Consider the following 17,860-nt stretch of genomic DNA (forward strand, 5'->3'; position numbering starts at 1 on the left):
TTGTGGAATTTTAAGATAAATGGTTCAAAATGGTGAGTTTTACGGCTTTCTGAGGGATATTATATCAATCCTTACACTATTCTGTTAGTAATATCAATCCAATTAAGTGAAATGGATTAAACTTCAAAATTTCTCTGAGCTCTTCGGGGGGGGGGGTCCCCCGAGGCTCTTTAGGGTTGACCCCCTAAAAACCCCCCTCGCTGTACCACTGTCCCCTGATGCTCTTCTTCCCTTCTTCAATTCCTTCCACAACAATGGTTACAAGTCATCCACATTCCCATGCCTTCTTGCTGTGGTGGATCCTGGCTCAGGGAAAATTCCTTGCATTCTTGTACTTCCTCCTTTCCTCTATAAGATGAAAATCTCGCAATATTTGAGAAGGTGATACTGCCAGTAAAATTGCCGGATTACTGAATTCGCCTTTTGCAAAATACCTGCCAAACTGTAAACTTTGCTAATGATTAAAAAAATTAATTAATAAAATATGAATGTGGTACGTACTTATTTTTTATTTTTCTTAAAAAGGAGGAAAATTATAATATTTCTATATTCCATGGGTGTACCCAGCGTGGGGCAGGTGGGGGCAGCTGCCCCCCCCCCCTTATAGAAGCGAAAATTGCAAGTCTTTAAGCAAAATCAGTACTGAATGGAAACGAAAGTATTCAACAACTTTTCTTTAAATCCACGAAAAATGATATATATTAGTATAAGATACATAACTAAAATAAAACTATTTTTTCAAGGAAATAATCTCATAAATTCCACGGCCTCCCCGCCCCCTCCTCCCCCCCCCCGAGCTCATGGTTTGTCTCCCCTAGGACCATGGCCTGCCCCCCCTAGTTATGATCCTGGTTATGCCTTGCTATATTCCTCGACATCTCCGCACTAAACTTTTTAAAACGGGGAATATATCTGTAGTAACCCTGGGCTTGAGTGAATTTTGAATTAATAGAAACGTTGAGCATTAATTAAAATTAATTTCACACTTTCGATGTTTGCTATGCTAAGAAAAAAAATTGTTTTCATTTTCTTATTTTAAAATTTCAGGCTGGGGAAAAGTAACTTTACTAACCGAAAAATAAAATACGAGAGGATTTTTTTTCGTAATTTCATCACCGTTGTCATTTTTTGGGATTCAAATTTTTTTCCAGCAAATATTAACGATTGAGTAGCAGGTAGTGTTACCATAGAAGATTCCATGGTGTTACAAATAAATGGAATTATTGAATTAGCGATATTTCCACAATCTCCGTGCAGGTATGCTCGGAGGATTGAAATAATGAGTGAAAAGAATTTTAGTGTTTGCTAGCATTTATTTATTCTGAAATATCCAACATGAACCTTCAATTTGCATGACAACCGCACGTGAGAAGGTAAAACTGCGTTCATTTTCCCGCGGATTCTGTGAAGGGTGGCGCCATCACCGTCAAACGTTCGAACTCTCTATACTCTCCAGTCTCTACAACGTCGCAAGCTAGAGTAACGTCTATATATCTACGTAAATCGAACTTAGAACGCTTCAAACGATCGCCCGTTGCCGACAAAAGTGGTGGACAGTAGCGAAGCGTGACGTTCGAGCTCAGTCATCACATGCGTGGTTGTTGGACCGTTTTATGGCTCATTTTTTTCATGAAATTTACGTAACTTGCGTGGTTAAAACAACTCGTAAATATCATGGGGATGCTTTCCGGAAAGGTACAAGAAGAAAGTAATAAGCAAATTTGGAAATTCTTAGAAAATCAAAAGCGGAAATTCTCAAGAAAGGACACAATGAACGATTTTTTAAACCTGCTATTAGTCATATATGACCCTTATTTCTCTAGCATTAGTTCGTCGCACCCAAAGCATAATTATTCCCTACCGATGGATGTCTCAAGAAGTCGGTAGACATCGGAGACGAAGAGAAGTTGGACAGTGTTAATGATGAAGGTGACTTATATTTAGCATTGCTCTTTCTCTAAAAAAATTGCATGCTTAAATTCAGTGTTTTGGAGTATGTTTGTCGCGTATTTGGATTACTAACTTAAGAAAAGCGCATTAATATAAATTTCTGGCCATTTTCTACGTATATTTAAGTGCTATTTTTAACACGGACTTTATTATTTTAATTAAATTGATTTAAAAAAAAAATAAGTAAAAATTGTCCATGTATAGGAAATTTTTTTAAAAATAAATTATTTAAAATCAATTCTCTCTACTAAAAATTTCTGGTATTTTAGCTTTATTTCGTACTTTTTTACACACCTTATTGGCGTTCCTGTCACACTGGTCACCTCCTAATAGGTCGACAGGGCGCATATCACCGGCATCCAGCATCATATGATCATATCGTGGAGCCATATGGCTCAACGACAGAGAGAAGGCAGGCAGGCAGTTCATTTACGTCGCTACAAACCGTGAGAAGAGGCACATCTAGGCAAATCGCAGAGGCGTCGAATGGCAAGAGCGATGACTGAAGTGTTGCTTGCCTATCAGGGGCACAGTGGCCTGGTGTTTTCACAGCCGTCCTCCCGCTCGTATGACGTGGGATCTTATCTTCAATTTTGCATTAATTAGGTACCTTAACCATCATTAAAATTTTATCGAGTCATTTAGATGCTATTTGTAGACAGTATTAATTCCTTTAGTTAAAAAAAACAATAATTTAAAGAAGTAAATGAAAAATCATCACCCATTACGCCTTGAAAAACTTATCTGGTTGAAAAGTCACATTTGGATCTTTGATGGTTTACAATTCAAGCACCTTTGTGTAATCTCATCACTGTGACTCCAAAATTACCAGGTACTCAATAATGCAGCCATTGGAAAGGAAGTATTATATCTTATTCACAATTATTTTATTGAAACATTCCCTTAACTAATCAACCTTTAATTTTATTCATAAGGACACCATTCATTAATTCATGAATGTTGGAGCATACTGAAGGTTGGCGAGATTTTTGTCGTTAATGGGCGTTCCGTGTATTTGCGTAAAGTTAAAGAGTGAAATGAAATGCACTATTTGCATTTTCACAATGATAACGAATTAATTGCTATTGTGCGTTTTCATGATATTTAAGTGATTACTTTACATGCTGTAGTGATCTAATCGTTCTTGCGCCTAAAATAAATGCAGGGGAATTTGGGAGATAGTAATTGGGTAAGAGCAAAATGTTGAATCTTTTTTACAAAATTATCAATTATAATTTTAGGAGGATATCAGAATGAAGGGGATCGTTTTGAGAATCCTCATTGGAGAATTTGATCCAAGATTCCTGCGATAAATCCTAGATTTTCCAGACTTCCATTTGATCACCAGACGACCAACTGAAAGGTCTATGACTTGGGACAAGTCTGACGTCCATCCTTACAAATTGCAGTATCGTCATTTCCGTACGAATGCTTTGGGAATTTTTCGTATAAGGAATGGTAGATGTGATATGATTGACTGTGTATTACGTTTTGTTAAATTTCTGCCACTAAAGCTAGGTAGTTTTTTGGTGCCAAAGTATTTTCATTCACGTAAAAAATGCCTTGTAGAAGTAAATGTTTGTAATTACTAAAATAGGTAATGAAACACTAATTAAATTTAAACTATAGACAAAATAAATACAGCCAACTTATTGAAATATGATAAATTCATTGCTATTTGTTCCTATTATTCTCCCAGGACACTTTTAACTTGCCTTTGCTCTTTGCTGAAATCCACGCAAAAATCAAAATTCGTAGTTCTGATGACAGTTCAATTTTGGTTAGATATCTCATTATCATTTATTTTCATCAGGGTTAACTAGGGGACAAAATCTCAAAACGAGTGAACATCAGCGTAGCAGCCAGACAGGTGCATCTCAAAATGAAGGAAAAGATATTCAGCACTGTGGATCTAATTGATTTGTAATTTGTTTGATGTGTAATCTAATTGATTTAGATCACGTTTTATTTACGTTGTAATTGTGATATAAAAATTTTACTCAGTTTCCATTGGTAAATTTACAGAGATCTTACGTATAAAAGAGTAACATGTAGAGAAAATTTGTTTATTCTACCGATTATTGCACGTATCAGTATCACATAAATTAAGCTTGTATAAAATCCTTTAGCTGATGAACTAAATAACTTACAGCAATATCTAATCATTAATATTTAAGTTTAGCCATTGATAGTAGTCTATAATGCAGAAATAATTAATATGGTCAATGGTCGTAACGTCATCCTCAACTCAAACACGTCGGCAGCCAATTTCCAACATCAGGTTCTTCGCAGTTCTCATCAGTCAATGCAACCTTGATATCCTCGTCTTAAGCCGTGCAATGGATATCCAACATTGGACAGCGCAGTCAAAGCAGCCTGTATTTGGGCAGATGTTGCAGTCGCTGTGGTCAATATTATGGCGCTTTCTAAAATTGAAGAGCACGAACAAAGGAAAGAAAAATAGAACTTCAAATACGGGCGACTTACCGCCTATGAAGATTGAATTCCTAGAAATTATAGAGAACTTCATCGGCAAACAATTTTGATCTAAAGATTACTTTTCAAAATAAAATTGTACGAATGCAAAGCTAAGAGCAGCAAAATTTTATGCACTTACCAACTTTTCCAAAAGGAACATTTTGGCAGGAGTATAGCACCAAGTAGGCGCCATTCACACCAGCGATGATGTAATAGTTGGCAGTCCAAGTTGTATCTGCAACATATCAATGATTATTCGGATCACCAATGCATATTAAAAATAATGAATTTGAATGAGGAACTTTAGCGAGCATGATTCAATTTCAAATAGCTTTAACTGCGGATACGATTTGACTACGAGTTTCATTAAATGCGGTATTCAAGCATGGCGGATTAGAAACTTCTATGAAAATGTAACCATAAGTTACTATAAAACCATTGTCGAGAAGGAACTTTCCAGGGTTAATTGTAGAATCTAATAAGCAATTTATGGATATGTAGTACTTAAAGAAAAAATAAGCAGGACCAATTAAATAATAATTATAATCCAGAATAAATTAATGCTGATCTAATAAAACGAGTGACAAACAATGACTTCCTTCTTCAAGGCATTCGTTAGCGTTCGCCTTTTTACGAGAATAATATTAAAAAGATAAGAAGGCCAATTATGAAAAAAAGGAGAAAATGGAACTGCTTGATAGTTAAAAAAAAATTAAATCCAACTGAAAGAAACAAGATTTAATCACAATTCCTCAATCTATCGAGTGAAAATGAAAACAAAATTTAGTGCTAAAAAAATAGTGCGTCATTTCATACACAAGAAGATGAAAAACATAAATAAAAATAGTTTTTTGAAAGAATCGAAGAGAAATTCGTCTCCTGTATTTGGGAAATAATGATGTTGAACTGCAAAATTTATAACAGTAGCATATAACGCCTGGAAAAATATCCCGCACGCGTCTTGATGAGTCGTTTGTCTAACTGATCATTGGTGAGAATATTCTCCTGTGTTTGGAAGCGATCATCATTTACTGAATCAGCAGCTAATACCCACGTATCGTAAATGAAAAGCAACTTGCCTGTTTCCTTTGGTAGGCATAGATCCGAGGAGGTTGGGAGGCGATCGCCACCTTCCCCGGAATCTTCGGAGAGTTAACATTTTGGTACTACATATATTGCGAACACTTAATTAAACAGAAATAATTAGTCGGCGCAGATAACTAGTGTTGTCAATGAACACTGAATCATTATGGCCTTATTCAGTAGCAGTGGCGCCGACTCCAAGGGGTCTGTGGGGGCCCGATCACCCTCAAAAATTCGTTATGGGTGTGAGTAAAACATTTGTCTAACTTTTCGATTTTCCCCGGAGTGTCCAGATAAAATTGTACGATATTCTAGTTATCAGGGTTCGAATGTTGATCATATGACTCTTCAAAAATGCTTTTAAAAGCTTAAAACTTACTACTTATAAAATTTCCCGAGGCAAGATCCCCGGTTTGGGCCCCTCCAATATTTTTTGTAAGTCGGCATCCCTGTTCAGTAAGGTAGTGTATGTTGCATTTATGTAAAACGGACGGTAGTGTTTTAAAAAAGCATGTGAACAAAAGCCTTCTCCATGTATCCCCGTACCAGTATCAAAATTCACCAAAATGAAATAAAAAAAGGAGTAAGAAGATTCACTCGTGGAAAATAGACTTTTATTGAATGAAGGAAAAAAACATTTCTTGGAGGTGAGCTCGTGGCGGTCTTTGACTGGGAAACTTCATATGCAAAGAAAATTTCATTTCCAGACCTACGTGCTCTTTATTATAACGAGAGATAGAAAGCATTGACTGAAAACGTTCATCTCCTGCGCGTTCCCATCGTCCCAACTTAATTAAAAGCCGGCTGCCGATGTTTGCAGTCTCTAACTCGTTATTTGCCTTTCTTCGATGGTGGAAATGATCTTGATGTCGATTGCCTTCACAAAATAACCACCAAATCAACGGTACAGTATCCAATTGCGAAGTACAAAAATCGGCAGAGGGTAATGTCAATAGGTTCGTTATGCCGTATTAAGTAATGAAACACCCCAGTAGCTTATAAATAAAAAGTACAGATGAATTTAATTTTTCTTGTGAAAGACAGTGGAAAATAATCGAAACAACCAGAACATCAGAAATAACGAACAATCATAATCATTATATATTCAGCAAGTTTATACAACGGGTATGCCTTAGATCCATGCAATTAGGAATAAAATTGCAATTAGTATGTACGCTAACAGTACTTACACCAGTTTGGAACTGTAAACGTGAGGAATGTTGCTGTAGTCGTCATCGCCCCTGTACTCCCTCCAGGAACAATTTGTCCGAGAACAGTGAAGGTTTGTCCAGTTCTGAAATCAGAGTAATAGAATGACCTTGAAGGTTAGGTATATTATATATATATAGCTACTATGTCTGGCAAACGAACTGCAAAAAAATGAATTTTCCAATAAGATAGAGGACCAATTTGGATAACAGCAGCTTGAGTTCAGAAACGGTTGAAGTAACCGAGTAGTAATACTTGCAAAGAGTAATACTTGCAAACACTTTCAATGATATGGTGATGGACCAAAAAGGCAAGAATTGTTTATGTGTAATATTTCTAAACCTGCCGCGTGAACGGCGGTGAAATATACAAGAATTGCCATGAGAAAAATTTTTACCCCTTACCGCACATCAACACAGTGATTAAATTTTGCAAGGAGTAAGAGCATTGGAAGTGTTTGAGCATTTTCTTTCCGTATTGCATCTTTGAGGCCGTATAGCTCAATTCCCCCGTTTTCTACGACGATAAGAGATAAGACAGACGATAGCGGCTGAATTTTTTTGAGTCATGGTGCCACAAATTCGTTTGGTGGATGAGATCTCCACAGAGGAGTTCTTAAAAAAAATTAAGAATCCTCTTCATTCCGTGAGAGCCAAGATCGGAGGTGATATGGGTGAATTGGATACATTCTACAGCCACATATACATATTCTACGACGATAAGAGATAAGACAGACGATAGCGGCTGAATTTTTTTGAGTCATGGTGCCACAAATTCGTTTGGTGGATGAGATCTCCACAGAGGAGTTCTTAAAAAAAATTAAGAATCCTCTTCATTCCGTGAGAGCCAAGATCGGAGGTGATATGGGTGAATTGGATACATTCTACAGCCACATATACATATGCCCCTTGCATGTCACATGACTGGATTAGAGCGGTAATCGAGGGAAAATTTCTCGGATAAATTTTTAGAGGTCACCTAAGAGTTCTCTTTTGAAATATATAAGAATAATTATAGAAAACTTATCGATATGTCGGCTGCAAATTCAGTACAACAGTGAAACGACAAGCAGAAGGTCAGAATTTATGAAGGACTAGGCTACCAACCAACCTAAGGGCTCAAGTCAAAAGGAGGGAAAAGTATCATGCTAGTAAAATGTCCTAAAAATACTAATTTCCACCGATTACGTGTCCTTAAAAATTTGGCTGATTCTGTGGCTGGACAAAATACGTGAAAATTCATTTTAAGTCGATAGGACGAATGTAAAGCACATATTTTGACATGTTATTTACACTAGAAGTTAATGAGTTACATTACCACAAGCCTTAATCCTTTTCTTTCTTCGTGGTTATGAAACATAATGGAAATAAACCCTCCAATTGGAATAAACTAGAAAAAACGCAGTCGTCGTAGTCAGGCTATCGGCCCCATAAGATGCAATACAAATTCTCCATTCAAATTCTATCACGATCGCCGATGAAGAAGCCGTAAATCGCTCTCATTTATATACATACTCATACATATAAATACGAATTGGTGAGAGTTTACTGATATTAGAGGACTCGGTTCTGGAGAAATAAATGGAGAGCTACATAAATGCAAAGGCCCAGCATCTCCTGTGTTTTCTTTGGGCACACTGTTACTCGATGTAACACCAAGAAAGCATACACCCACAGTTCTTATCATACCGTTTTACACGACCATCTTCAGAATATTTCCTCGACGGCCTAAACCTCAAAGCTTATGGCAAAATTCACTGTCGAGGGAAACCGCTGAAAGTATAATTAACCCATATTGTATTGGATTTCAAGGGGAACCATTAGCACGCGGAAAGACCCCACTACGTGTTAAAGCATTAGCCAGCATTGATTTTAAAACTTATATGGAGCAGAAATGTTTATTTTGCTGAGCTATAAATCTTCGATTTTCAGTTCATAAAAGTATGCCGTGAAAACAAGGAAATGCTTCCCATTTAGTGACGTCAATTTTAACTTGCGAGCCGCTGGCATGAAAATATACCCGACACCTGGGCTACACCAATGAATTAATATGTATATGTGCCCAGTGAAAACCTCATTTATCAGTGCGACTCTACTTGGATGCATAATCCGCCATTTCTTGTGTCGCCACGCGACGCTTCACATCGTACAAACCTCAGACTGCATTACCCTAATGCTAATGAAAAAGGAATCGAGACACGCCTCACTTACACATAGAAAATAAAAAATCCGGTGCCATCCACCGAAGACTTTCTCGATCCACGGAAAGTTTAGGCAGTCACTGAAACACCCTGCTCCTGAGGGAAAGTTTCCAATGGCCTTGGCGGACATTCCGTGGCGTGCCGAAGTAAGAGGACGCATCACTCCTGTTCGCCGCGTCATTTTTCGTAACGTATCAACTGTCTAAAAATGAGGCCATCGACGTGAAACATTCAGATTGCATAGAGTCGACCCTTTTCAATATTAGCTTGTGGAAATTTCTGAAGGATATTCTCTAAAGAATGTACGGAACTCTAACGAAAGCGTAGTCGGTTCCGTAGAACGCAATCTATGCCGAGGAACACTAAGGAAAACTGCTTACGTTTCGTTCAGATCTTTAGAAATAATTTCTGTCAAATAAACATAGACGCCCTCCTTGACTTTTTCTGAAAAATCTGTTCCGTAAAACAGCATTCGGAGTTTTTTTTCTCTTTTTTTAGTTTTTAGGTTTTTTTTTTAGAGAAAATGGGTCATTTACGGTTGGAAAAACTTCTGTAAGGGCTATACCTGGTGTAGAACTCTACAGAAACCGTAAGAAATTTTGTATAAATTCCTTAATAATTCCTTTAAAGTGTTTCAATACTTAAGCAAACTTCTGTAAAAAAAGTTTAAGAAAATCTGTAGAACACTTTATTGCATTTCGACGGTATTTTATAGTAGGGTAAACATTTTAAATTTCAAATAAGTATATTTTTCATAATTAAAATACATGTATTGGAGCTAGAGGCAAACGTTGTCAAGTTATATAACTTTAAAATTTCAAGGCGATTAATTAGATTTTAAATATTTAATTCATCGCAAAAACGGACAAAAAGCTACGGGTAGAGAGGGAGTTATGCGTCATATTAAGGCGCATTCCAGAGATTATTGTAAGTATTTTTTTTTAAATTTGCCCATGGCAGGCCATGATTGCTCGAGGGGAGATCGCTCAATCAACGCTGAAAAGGTGCATATCAGCCAATGAGGGGTTTTATTTCCGACGACCGATTTAAGCAGCCATCGAGACGGAAAAACGGCCGGATAATTTTAACATTTTGACAGAGACGAAGGCATTAAACGGAGAGTGGAAGATGTTCCTAAGAATTGCAGCTATCTTGGATGTAATTTTTGTCTCGTATGAGATAAAAATGATAGCATGCGAAACATTTAGGAGCTTCTAGTTAGTAATATCCGCAGAATTTTTACATTTTTAATGGGCAAAGGCTGACCTTGAATATAAAAACGTAATAATCAAGGAAACATGGTGAGAATATCCTAAATTATCCTAGATAAATTAAACGACCGAACGTTATAAATCAATACGCAGCAAATCCCGTAAGCCTAGAAAAGCATGAATAGTTTCGAAAGACAGCGATGGAAATCTTCGGAGGTGATTAGGAGCTATTTGATATTATGAAAGCTAGATCAACTATAGCATTATTATGAAATAAGTTATTCATGTTATCAGTATGCATGTAAAAAAAGAAGTTGCACGCTATGCACATTTGTTGCTATTTTTTTAGCTATCCTATATTTCGTAACTCCTAGATACTTTCCTACTCCATTTTTTTTTGCCAAGTATAAAAATTTATTATTTTTTCTTTACGTATCTAGTAAGTAATTCTGTAGGACTCTACAAAAACTGTAGGTAATTCAATGTTACAGGAGAAACAATGTATTTCTAATTAACGGGATTCAAAAAAATATTCCTTATAATTAAAATTTTCATTAAATAGTATAAAATCGAGTAGGCCTTTTCGTGAATTGAAGAGGGAAGTCCATGAGAGGAGGGGATACTGCCACAATACTTTGTAAATTCTCCATGCAAACCCACCTGATTCGGTAGAATACTTAAACAATAACAATGTTATTAAAGGCGATGAGAAAATGATATCACTATATGTAAAACTCTAAACATGATAATTTTTTTTCTTATATATTGTTCTTCCACATTTCCTGATTGTTTTTATCATTACTTGGACTCGTGATTAAGTTATTATGAATATATTTTGATATTCATTATGGATGAAAATATGAGCATAATATTTCAAGGGTCAGAAAGGCCTATAGCTGAAAAGGCTCAAAGCTGAAATGAAATTATTACATACTAGCAGGCCACCCGACATTGCTCGGGCAGAATAGTAATAAGAGAAGTGGGAATCTTCGAACTTGGATTTCATGCTCATATAGGATTTTTATTTTCTGTGTCCAGATGTGTGCCTACCCGGCAGGATGCTCAACCGCAGAGGTCGTATGACGTAACGTAAAAAATGGTAATGAGAAAACGACGTAAAGGACGTGTCGGATGCAATCGAAAAAAAATAGCTCAACTTACACCTTATTTTGACCGGTAATACTCAAACTGTATTGCACCATGGAGTTCACCGTGGTGATTGTGTATAGGGTACACTGCCAGGTATGAGTATATGCACTTGGTGTACGGGCATATTCTCTCCATGTAGTGGATATCTGAAAATGAATTAGGAAGAAGAAATAATTAATAACAGCAAAATTATTGTCTCCAATAGCGATGAAATGATAATATATGATATGAAATGATACAAATAATATGAAATGATTCAATGAATTTAGTTGACCTAATTTATTTATTATTTAAAAAATAGCTTATTTGTTCCAAAATCTAAAAATGAAATTGGATTGATAATTTTTATTAATTAATTAAAACGGGTTTGAGCTTTGACACGTTTATACGAAAACTCAAATACCTCTGGAGAGAAATATAACAATTGTTAAACTAAGGCTAAAGCTTTGACCAACGCTCTCAGTTCGTTCCGAGGTTTTTTATGCCTTTTTTTACGACATTGTTGGTGGGAAGTCACCTCGTTTTAACGAGGCGACTTCCTGATTAACCCATACGACTGAGTATTTTATGAAAATTTAATTAATTTCAACAAAATATCAGTATTTTATCATTTTCGAAGCAGGCAGAACGAACAATTTAGCTCATACGACTCGAAAGAGCGCCTCGTTCGGGGAAAACCACATTTTTTTCGGTGAAAAATGAGATTAAAGGAAGCAAAGGGTACTATTTACCGAGGATTATGAAAACCCAAGAAGTCACTTATTTTTTTAGCGACCGGTAAAGGGTTTAACCACGCAAACAGTTTCACAACTGCACATGGATTACTAGAATTTAAGCAGCAGCGCGACATTTTTTCCGACGTAATTGGCATTGAAACTTCTAAGGTTTTTTTTTTTTACTACAAACGCGAAACCAGTTTAAGTGAAATGCTCGTTTGCCTCAAACAAGTCTCACGTGAAATATCGATCGTACCAAAATGCTGTTTTCCCAACCGACAAAATATTTTTCCCATCATTTTAAAATTGTTAACAATATAATTATGTCACCTAGGCAACACCTGAAGCCCCACAATATCGCATAACTATGTTTAAAATTGCAAACTGTAGGTTTACGTTTACACCTTGGAAGAGAAAAAATTGGTGAAAATGCAAGTTTACAGCACCATGAGGAAAACAGACACAATATCTAGAAAAGTTTGAGAGCGTGTTGCGCACTGCTTAGGTTACTAATGAAGTCAAAACTTAATTAGTTATTGTGATTAGATTTCGTAGCTCAACACATTTGTTCACATACGAGGGCCCTAGATTTTTACATATTAAATCAATACGTCATGTTGTTAGCTATAACCAGTTGAATTTTGACGCAAAAGCGTTTGAATAAGTTGAATGAAATACTCTCGGTATTCCATCCAAATTAGACTTGGCTCCATGCCACAATAAGTGCCCTCTGAATTTAATTCAATAGGAGCGAAGTTTACATGCGTGTCTACGCCGTGGACGAAGGGCGTAGCAGAAACAACGCAACGAAACCGGAGAAAACTTCTTTCTCGTCCGATATACTTGAATTCAGTGTAATATATATGTAATACGGATTTCAAGGACTCGAACTTCTATTTTATTTGGGACTACTACATTCGTTGAAACAAGGGCTTCAGTTAATATCGAAATAATCCTAAGAAGCAAGCTGGAGTGCTTGCAAAATTGCCGTCGATGCTGACTTTAGGATTAATCACTTCCGCTCAATTTATCTCATTTCCTGTCGCACCGCTTATTTAAAACTCAAGTTATCATCGCGAAATTGTCAGATTATCAAATGTGCACCCCTATGAGCGTTTATATGTTCTTCAAATATGAAGTGTTCTTCAACTAAGATGAAATGTTGAGACACAATTTGCGTATTTGTAATGCAGGTAAATTTTGAAAAGAGCCCAATAGCCTCATGGAATAGCCCAAGTTCTAAGCAAGTAATTACAGGGATAATCAGACAATGGAGTGGGTGTATTGCTTAAGATGGAAGACATACTCGAAGGTAATACGGCAAGAAGACTCCGCAGTTACCTACTTTTATTTTAACATTTGATCTCCCTTTACACGGATATGTGGAGGTTTGCAACTCCATGACGAAAGGCTTCGAGGCGAGTTCAGTAAGACGTGTGTATATAGATAAGAAGTTAAGTCGAGGTACCTTTGCTATATATCATTAAGGGCAGGGTAATGCAAGCGATGCTTTTTCTTTTGCCTCATTCCAATCTTTATATTTAATACTTTTCCTCTTTGTCATTTTATCCACCTATTTGCACGAGAAAGACCTATAAATGCAATGGCGATTGAATTTATTACGTTGTGTTCTTTCAAATCTAAAGCCGTCCGATTAACCTCAATTGTTAATATTAAAATTCCAGGGTAGGAGTTCAGCTCTGGATTTTACCAGTTACTGAAAGACGAAAGCACGGCAAACGACTCTTTCCGTGCGGAGATATTTCTGCTACCAGCATCATGAATTTCCATTTTTCCAAGCAGTCGTCTCATTTTGGGAAACGACAATTTCGGGCGCATTCCAGCTCCCGTATTCGGGTCAAAAAAATTAAGAAATAATAATAAAAAGTTCTAAATGCTTCGAAAGTATTTCTTCACGGTAGTTCCCAAATGATTGCTCATTCCAGGTGGCCGAGTTCATTCTTGGGGGTCGGAAATTATCACTCGACAATTGAGTGTCTAAACACACGCATATTAATAAAATTCAATACAATTATTTATACAATTATTAGAATAAAACGTAAAAGGTCCTCAGTACTGGAAATGTCGATTGATTTGGAGGTACAGAACACACAGAAGAGAAAAATACACCCCGTCATAAATTTACATTTAGTATCTACTTGTGTTCTTTATTGGTTAATTCCCAAACTTACCTGATCTAGAGTCAAGTCTGCCATAGAAGTCACAGTAGGGCAGGATCCGAAACTAAATTTCTGTCCAGAGCCTTGGGATATGAGGAGAACAAAAACGAGGATGGATCCGATTTCCTTCAGTCGAGTCATGTTACCGCAATTCTAAAAAATAAAAAAATTACTGGAATCTCTGTAATAAAAATGCGCAGGCAGAGATATTAAAACAATAATATTTCAATTTCAAGAATTACAGTAATCAATGAGACATAATCCAAAAATCAATAACATTTAATTTACTATACTATATAACAGAAAAAAGGCTTATTTTAACAGTTAATTCAATACATAATTTTTCAAAATCCCCTGTTTCCCAGTCTTTTGACTCATTGGCGATAAGAGTTTGATATCGAATAGACAACCTATTCCAAGGGGGACATGAGATTTATAGTGGGGAACAGAGACTGAGGCTATATCTGTCTGAGTGATAATTATACCCTCTAACAGTGTGTGTAGTGATGTTGACGGTTTATTTACATTAGTATACTTTTTATCACCCAAGTATGAAAACATAAAACTTTCTGATCGAACGTGTATTTTTACTTGAAAATAAATGTTCTCACTGATACGCAACAAATAATTAATGTCCTACTATTTAACTATTGACTAACACTACCATCCGATTCTTTAATGCGATGAACACGAGAGGGAAATTTTTCCCATTCAGATTTTCAAAATGTTCAAATTAAATTCGGATTCCAGAATAAACCGCAACCTTACAAGTAAAGCCTTTTTTCAGATAAACATTTTAGTGTTCCTTGCACAATATTTTCGAATATCTTTGGTGGAAAAATCTTTTATTAAATCAAATTAAACATAGCACGTTTTGGTATCAATCGCACAGGTATCTCGCGTGGTAGCACCAGACCTGTGTGCTGTAAGCAACTAGTTCACGATTCCCCGCAAGTGGTTTGTCTGCTTTTCGCCGTAATGCTTCCGCGCTGTCGTATTCAAACCCCCGAAAATTACTCTGACATAGGAAGAATGCTCAATATTTCATCTCGGTTTGTATCTTCTCATTTACTAGAGTTCAATGTCCAGTCGTCAGTGGCTAATTAGTTAGGTAGAGACCAACCCAACGCGGTAGGGTTGCCGCACGCCGCCGCAAAAATACACTTCGACATCGCCATCAACAAATTCTACAGCCGACGCACAGGTGTACCTAGCGCATGCTGAATTTGGGACCCGGCACGACCACAGAACACAGGAAGATACACAATTCCCTCATCCAAGTAAGAACTATGATATTCACTAACGGCACTTGTGAAGAACAACGTAAGTCGCCAGTTAATACCTGGCCAAATGACTTGAAATATCCAATGGTCTTGATTGGTCCCTGCGAGTCCACCTCGGCTGACTGATATTGCAGATAGAGCGGAATACATCTTTTATACGTGCCAATGTTGACCACAGCGCAAGAAGCGGCAAATTTCCTACCCTCCAGTCTGCTGGTCATCCTTACGCCAGAGGGTCAGGGAGTTTAATGGCCTTCCATGAGCCCAGGTGGACAAAATTTATGGGGAGGACGATCCCTGGTGATCATGAAAAAATGCGCTCGAATGATTCAACAAAAATCTTTCTGTTCTCGGTCACCTTAATGAAGAACAGACGCATCTCTACCCTCTCAAAACTGATTCGGAAGACACTGGCCCTCAATTCAGAGGTATGTTTACAGTAAATCATCCTCGCACGAAAACCGATTGATCATGATCGAACCCTAAATTTTGATCTGTAATTAGACACATTTTGGATTTAAAATGCATAATACTGAAAGCTTACTGGATGCCAGATCGACCAGATGCTACTTTTCTCTGTGAATCATGGACAACAGCTAAAAAAAAGCGATAAAGTGGATGCTTGCAATTCAAAAGATATACGAAGGAAAGACATTTTGGAAAGTCGATTTTTGGCACCAAAACCGTACCAGGGAAGAGTTGAAATAATGTGCTTGTGCATATAATAATAATAATGTCTTAAGGGCCCGGTTTCAAATCCCGTAGGCAAAGAAGAGTTTCCTAATAAATCCCTACCTCAACTTGGAAAATGTATGGAGTGCACCCCCAGTACTACAGTTCGCCCCTCAAAAAGAACGGTAAGCCACGGTTTTATAGTTTTCATTCTTAACGAAAACTATAAAACCGTGGCCGTTAAGTCTACTGCTGACGCCGGGTTTACTTCCACCATTCCTCCGATTCAGTCAATCATGAATATGAGTTCAGGCGATGGTTGTTTGCCCAAATAGAGCACTTTCCAGTTAATTAGGATACATCTGGACCGGCGCACTTTCATCTAACTAAGCGGCTGCCCCATTTATCCAAAAACATTCCGTAAATGTTCGCATATGGGCGTTGAAAATAACAAAAAAGACTATATGAGAATTAAAATGCATTTTGTTCCAAATATCTATTAGTTAAACAATACCTAAGTATGAAAAAATACTACGGTTTTGAAAATGATTCCGAAATTCTGAGAGCATACTGAAAAGTATACGTATAATTTTCAGCCTACATGCATACGGGCATGTGTTTATGACCGAAGTAAAGGGATAAGAGACGATTAAGGAGGGTACGAGGTCATAATTATCTAACTATAGAAAAGGAGACTACAAATAACGGGGCCTTGTCATGCCTGTAGTCAAGGAAGGAGGATGGAGGAGAAAGGAGGCTTGAAGCTTTGGGGGCTTCAGAACCCCGGAATATTTTCTCTTGCGGTGACAACCCACAATATATCTGCTTATACATCCTCTTAAGCTGCATTTATCGGTATGGATGCATTTAATAATGTCTGCCAATGACTAACGATGACTTTAATTGTCAATTATCCAGAATTATGCAAACTAAATAAAGCTGAGTTAATGGAATGTATCGTTTTCCAATGCGTGCGAATTGACAAAAACATCAGTATAGGCAACCCTAATACCACTAAAGCTCCCACGGCAGCTAATTTCTGGCTATATACCTTGGCATAGAATTTAAAAATTTGTATGCCTTGACGCAAAATACCTACTGTACTGGTAAACATCACCGATGCGCGGTCCGTATAAATGGCATTTTGTCGCCATTAGTTGGAGAAAATTCAAGGAAATTCCTGAATGGGGTCACTTTCTTGGACAGGTGGAAGTCAATGGCAGGCAAGTATTAAAAAATCATTGAAGCACAGGTCTAACAAGCTAACAATGGGGTCAAAAAATTATGAAGATGTAAATGAAGCGGAACAAAGAAATATGGAACTTATAGCAACTGACTGAATTATAAGTCAGAATAAATGAGCGTGGCTCATATTTTTTAACCGACAACATCTACTTCTACATTAAAAACATTACATAGAATAAAACATGGAAAGAATCGATTGAACCCTAAAAAAAATTACATACCGAATGCATGAAGTAAGAATATAGGTAAGAAGAAAGCTTTAGAAAAATTGTCAATTTTGAGTCAATTCAAATGAATTTGACATTATTTGCGTATAGTTGTACGCCTCTCGCTTCCCTTCCACACTTCCTGGCTTCCGTTCACAGAACACCCAACTCGACCTACAACCTATCCCCCGTGCTATACAGTACTTGCACTGCAGATTATCTTCAAGGTAATCGTTTCTCTCCCTCTCCAATGCAACACCTATCCGACGACACCATCC

At 37.0% G+C, this 17,860-nt stretch overlaps 1 protein-coding gene across 1 annotated transcript; it reads right to left on the minus strand.

Moving 5' to 3' along the window:
- Positions 1–3,677: 3,677 nt before the first annotated feature.
- LOC124174030 lies at positions 3,678–14,339 on the minus strand. The gene is made up of 5 exons (XM_046553171.1): positions 14,189–14,339; positions 11,293–11,426; positions 6,702–6,805; positions 4,568–4,663; positions 3,678–4,376 (listed from the first exon to the last, which is right to left on the minus strand). Exons 1-5 carry the CDS (start codon positions 14,315–14,317, stop codon positions 4,249–4,251), a joined length of 591 nt encoding a protein of 196 aa, XP_046409127.1. The 5' UTR covers positions 14,318–14,339; the 3' UTR covers positions 3,678–4,248.
- Positions 14,340–17,860: the final 3,521 nt, after the last annotated feature.

Source organism: Ischnura elegans, chromosome 2 (assembly GCF_921293095.1).
Source record: "Ischnura elegans chromosome 2, ioIscEleg1.1, whole genome shotgun sequence".
Classification (NCBI taxonomy): domain Eukaryota; kingdom Metazoa; phylum Arthropoda; class Insecta; order Odonata; family Coenagrionidae; genus Ischnura; species Ischnura elegans.